The sequence below is a fragment of the Giraffa tippelskirchi genome, chromosome X, assembly GCF_054371585.1.
Source record: "Giraffa tippelskirchi isolate mGirTip1 chromosome X, T2T-mGirTip1v1.2.pri, whole genome shotgun sequence".
Classification (NCBI taxonomy): Eukaryota; Metazoa; Chordata; class Mammalia; order Artiodactyla; family Giraffidae; genus Giraffa; species Giraffa tippelskirchi.
In genome coordinates this window covers 47,640,300-47,645,680 of record NC_137289.1, presented here as the reverse complement: position 1 = coordinate 47,645,680, position 5,381 = coordinate 47,640,300, and the positions used below count along the sequence as shown (strand labels likewise).

Below are 5,381 nucleotides of genomic sequence, written 5' to 3'. Positions count from 1 at the left end.
AGTGTGACTAGAATAGAGCTGAACAAGGTAAGGTTGCCTCTTGCTGGGATCTTAAAGATAATGGACACAACGTAGCCACCAGGGAAGGCTCAGGGAAGTCAAACAATAGGCACCAAACAGGGGACCCGCCAGACTTCCCAGGTGGCACTAGCGGTAAAGAACCTGCCTGCCACTGCAGGAGACTTAAGAGATGTGGATTTGATCCCTGGATCAGGAAGATCCCCTGGAGGAGGGTTTGGCGACCCACTCCAGTATTCGTAACTGGAGAATCCCATGGACAAAGGAGCCTGGAAGGCTACAGTCCACGGGATTGCAAAGAGTCAGACACGACTGAAGCGACTTAGCGCACACACAGAGGACCTGCCATTGTCTTCTTTTTCCAGCTGAGTCAGTGATGACAGAAGCATGAAGGGAAAGGAAAGAGCAGGGAAGGAAATCACTGAAATCTGGAATCCTTATCCAATTTCTGGTGAGGAAACAAATCATTATTAAGCACCATGATGAGTTTCTGAATCTCCTGTGCTTGACTCCTCACTGATCAGTGAACTCCAATTAATGCCGAGTATGGCGGTAACACCACAGCTGGAGCCATCTTCAGGATTTCGCCTTAGTAAGTGTCACTGGCAGCATAGAAAGGTGGTCTGATTTTTCGTGGCCTAATAAGTGGAACTGAAAAAGTCCAGAGCATTGTTCTGGTTTCATTTATGTGTAGTATCAGAAGTCCCCGAGTCATCCAATTAGCATCATTTGGATATTTGGGGCCTAGTAATGCATGCAGTAAACAGAGTACAAACAATAATGCCACATGGGGAGCAGCCTCTAGGCCTGATGTGTACCTGAGAAAAATGGGCCGAGTACCATATGGGGTCCCTGGAGCCTCCCCAGCTGGCAGCCATGGCCCAGGATGCTCTCTCACCCGTGCAGGAGCAGAAACCCACACAGGGAAAAGCAGCCTACTGATGGGAGCTTGTAGGTAGCAGTGTTTTCAGAACATCTCAGCTCATCCTGAGATCCACACAAACATGGTGGCCTTGTCTTTATAGTGTGATAAAGATGGAAGGAGAGGATTTAGTGGATAGTGTTCTCAAATATGTGAAATATTACATTTCTGTAAGGTATTACTATGCACGCATGTGAGGCTACTTCAGTCGTGTTTGACTCTTTGCAGCCCTATGGATGGTAGCCCGCCAGGCTCCTCTCTCTGTGAGATTCTCCAGGCAAGCATACTGGATGGGTTGCCATTCCCTTCTCCAGAGGAACTTCTCAACCCAGGGACTGAATCCTGAGGGGTCCAATCCCAGTCTCTTACGTGTCCTGCATTGGCAGGCAGGTTCGTTACCACTAGCACCGCCTGGGAAGCCCTAGTGTCACAATATATGTATTACTATTGTTGTTATTATGTACCATGGGAGGTATTAAGAGAGCAGAACACCTGCAACCATAGTGTTTTCAGCTTTCCTGCATCTCTAATGCTATAGAGAAGGCCATTATCCTCTTTTTGAGAAGCAACAGCAACCATGTTAAGCACTTACTATGTGCCAGGCACTGTGGTAAAGGCCTTGCATACATGATCTCATTTAGTCCTCACAGCAATCCCGTCAAGTAGGTATAGTTTCTCCATTTTAAAGTCGGATATGTGATGCTCAGAGATCACGTAACTAACTTACTTGGGTAAGATGCTAACTTACCCAAGGTAACACAGTAAGTTGTTAGCATCAGAATTTACCTGCAGCAGACTAGCTCTAGGATTCTGTATCCTTATCTCTGTGCTAAAAGGCGTTTGAAATAGCACACGCAAGACACACATACTCCCAAGTGGTAGATGTGGATCTCTAAGAGGGAGACATCAGTTTCACTCTTTGGGCTCCATACACAGGGCTGGCTGTAGAAGGAGAACCCCAAGCAAGTGGACCACTCAAGCTGGGAGTGATTGTGGACAGAAGTGGGCACTTGGATGCTTGGGGGTGGGGTGCTGTGGGGGTATCTGGCTTCCCAACTGGGAAGACTAGGCTGGGGACAAGAGTGACAGACCAACTCTGAATTTCAGAAACACCCAGAGTAGCAGTCACCTACTTCATCGCGTCCTTGTGCCTGCGAAGCAACTACAGGCAGAGAGGTGCTGAGGCTTGCCTAAGGTCACACAGCTCGCTAGAGCGCAGGTGCAGTGTAGATCCCTGGTCTTCAGGCTCCAGTTCGGTGCTCTTCCTGCCGCTACACTCCCACTGGCCCCTCAGGTTCAGTGCACAGCAGTCAGAGGGAAGCCACGTCTTTGTGAGTGAAGCCATTGCCTGGAGGGTGGTTCTCAGTGTTGCCCAGAGACCTGCAGAAGTGCTAGTCCTCAAGTTTCACCCAGGACTGACTGGGGACTGAGATCCAGCAATATGGGACTTTGAAAGCCCTCTAGGTGACTCTGATACACACTCAAGTGTGAAAACCACCGGCCCAGACAGAAAGGCAAAGCGCCGAGTGCTGCAGCCATACACATGCGTTCGGATCATCCACTCGAACAGCACAAAGAAGGATCGTCTTCCTAGGGAAGGACAGTGAAAAGGAACACAGCTCTCAAGCCACACCTGCAGAGCAAGGTCACCTTCAAACACATGTGGCGGTTAGACATGCACAGATGGGGAGGGAGAGTGCAGCTAGTACTTGCTCATCCACACGTGCATCAGAGATAGTGTAGTTTTGCCAACTCAGCAATTCCCCAGAGACGTGCCAGTTCCACTGCCTGTTGCCCGGGAGGTGCATCCCTGCCCTCCGGGAAATTGCCATGCAGGATCATAGAACCTCTGATCTGGGAGGGATCTTAGAGAGTACCTACCCCATTGCCCACCTCTACCGCATCCCTGGTGATGCCCCTGACTTTCCTTCTCCAGAGGAACCTGGCTGGCTACAGTCCACGGGGTTGCAAAGAGTCAGACAGGACTTAGGACTGAGCACAATCATTTTTAGGAGCGGTGGCTGGCCGCACAAAACATCAGTGGCTCCTAGTTTGTGGCCTCTGGTTTAACATCTTTCTTTCCCACTTGGCTCTCTGCTCCACAGGGGCACATGCCCGAGGGTCTGCTCTGCTCACCAGTGTCTGGATTCAACAAATGGAAAAATAAAAATAGAAGATGGACCCACCCTCCCAGTAGAACACCAGGTTCAGAAAGAATACACTGGCATGGAGATGGCATTCTGTCACTCCTCGCCTCTTTTTCAATTGCGCACTGGAAACGTCACCAGGTCCCTTTAAGCCCTACTCCCAGTTGACCCCTGCAGGCCTCCTTACCCTCTGCGCTGAAGTCATCACCATGGCCACATGGGGTCTGGTGGGGGCGGGGCCCTCTGTGACGTCACCAAGGGCCCAGCCCTGCCGGGTCCTCAGTCTCCAGGTGCCACAGCAGACCAGCGCACCAAGGGAGCCACTTCATCTCAGCTCACGATGCGGTCTGTAATATGGCTCTTTTTTTGGCCTACGTTTGCCTCGTTTGTCTTTGCCTATGTGTTTTATGCTCTGAGAGATGAAGCTGTAGAATTCCCGGGGATGGTGCCCAGTGGAAGACACGTCCGAGTTCGAATTGGGCAGAATCAATCAGAGCAGGCCCCAGGCTGGTTCGGGATCAAGTACTGTCTGTTACTCTTCCTCGTGTTGATGGTGATCCTGTGTTTTGGAGGAGGCGGTGACGATAGTAACGTATGCACTCCCCATAGCCATGTGCGCTGTTCAGGAAGAAAGAAGAGAAAGGCTTACCCCTGCAAAGACACGATGTGCGGTGCCTTAACCCAGCTTGAGACGAAACTTGTGAACCTTGTGTTCATTGTGCGGAATCTGAAACTCACTGCGGCAACCGGTGGTAACCGCCAACACCCCAATATCGAGGTTCTTCCTGACGCAGAGCATAACATTATGATATATGAGATATGGGACGACGAAGACCCCTAAGGAGTGGATTTGCCCATCGAAGAAGAAGAGGAGTAGTTGAGTGTTGACAAACTGCATCCAAACTAATAAAAGTGCTCTGCAGCAAAAGGAAAAAAGCCTCTGATATTTTTTATTCGCGCTACCGTCTTACCTTTTGCAGAATGTCGTAGGATTGGTATATCATGCAGTGTATAAGCTTTTCCAGACTGGGAGACCTGCGTTCGATCCCTGGGTTGGGAAGATCCCCTGGAGAAGGGAAAGGCTACCCACTCCAGTATTCTGGCCTGGAGAATTCCATGAGTCCATGGAATCGCAAAGAGTCGGACACGACTGAGCGACTTTCACTTTCACAGTGTATAACCTTTTCCAGACTAGCTATTTTACTTAATAACATTCTTTCAGGTTTCATCCATTTCTTTTTTGTGATTTGATAGCTCATTTCTTTTTATTCTTGAATAATATTGTTATATTGATGTTCCATAGTTAGTTTAGACATTCAGCTAGTAAAGCACATTTTGGTTGCCTCCAATTTGTGTGTGTGTGTGTGTGTGTGTGTGTGTGTGTGTGAGAGAGAGAGAGAGAGAGAGAGAGTATGAGTTAAGATGTTATAAAATTCGTGTGCATGTTTTTGTGTGGGCATTAGCTTTCAAATCATTTGGTGAACTATCTTGGGGCAAAACTGCTAGATCATACAGTATGACAATGTTTAGCTATGTAAGACATTGCTTCCAAAGTGACTGTACCATTTTGCATTGCCACTATCAACAAATGAGAGTTCCTGTTGTTCCTCATCTTTGCCAGTAATTGGTTTTCTCAGATTTTTGTATTTGGCCATTCCAATTAGTGTGTAATGGTATCTCGTTTTAATTTCACCAGCCTACTCTAAAAAGTTATCTGATTTCTATATTTCCATTGTAGCATTTCCATTGTGTTTTATTACCATAAATTCTTCAGGCATTTTATCTTTAATCTGAGGGTTAAATAGATCTTCTGCTCAGGGGAACTTCTGCTGCTGTTTATACCATCAGTTATTACTTCACTAAATTAGTCCTCTAATAATTTTTTTCATGAAGGACTCATAACTTTAAATCGTGTATATTGGAAAATACTTATTTTTAATTGAACAATACTGACCACATTTTCTTTTCCTGAGTATTGCTTTGTCCCCTAATGTTTAGTGGCTCCACACAAAAGTTTAAGTTCAGCATGAACTTCTCCCTGTTCTTTTTTTTGGGGGGGGGGTTTGATTTTCTTATATACTTGCTAGATGTTAACCAAAGCTATATTAGTACCAGTTGCAGTTGCAGTAGTACATTTACCCTGAAGTTTTACTTACAAGCATATATGTATTTTATCAGAATCTTGAATTCATCTTACGTCTTCTTTATATGGTTTTGAAAAAGTATATGCTCGTTATTCAAGTATTTTTATAGTCTGTGCCTTTTCTCCACTGAGATTCAAATGAATCCATTTA

General features: G+C 46.7%; 1 protein-coding gene across 1 annotated transcript; it reads left to right on the top strand.

The window, feature by feature from the left end:
• Positions 1-3,427: 3,427 nt before the first annotated feature.
• On the top strand, positions 3,428-3,928 carry LOC145535642 (protein FAM209-like). The gene has a single exon (XM_081564037.1). It carries the CDS (start codon positions 3,428-3,430, stop codon positions 3,926-3,928), a length of 501 nt encoding a protein of 166 aa, XP_081420163.1.
• Positions 3,929-5,381: the final 1,453 nt, after the last annotated feature.

Excerpts from the sequence above, each read along its gene's own strand:
- LOC145535642 (XM_081564037.1), top strand. The coding sequence starts at position 3,428 with ATGCGGTCTGTAATATGGCTCTTTTTTTGGCCTACGTTTGCCTCGTTT.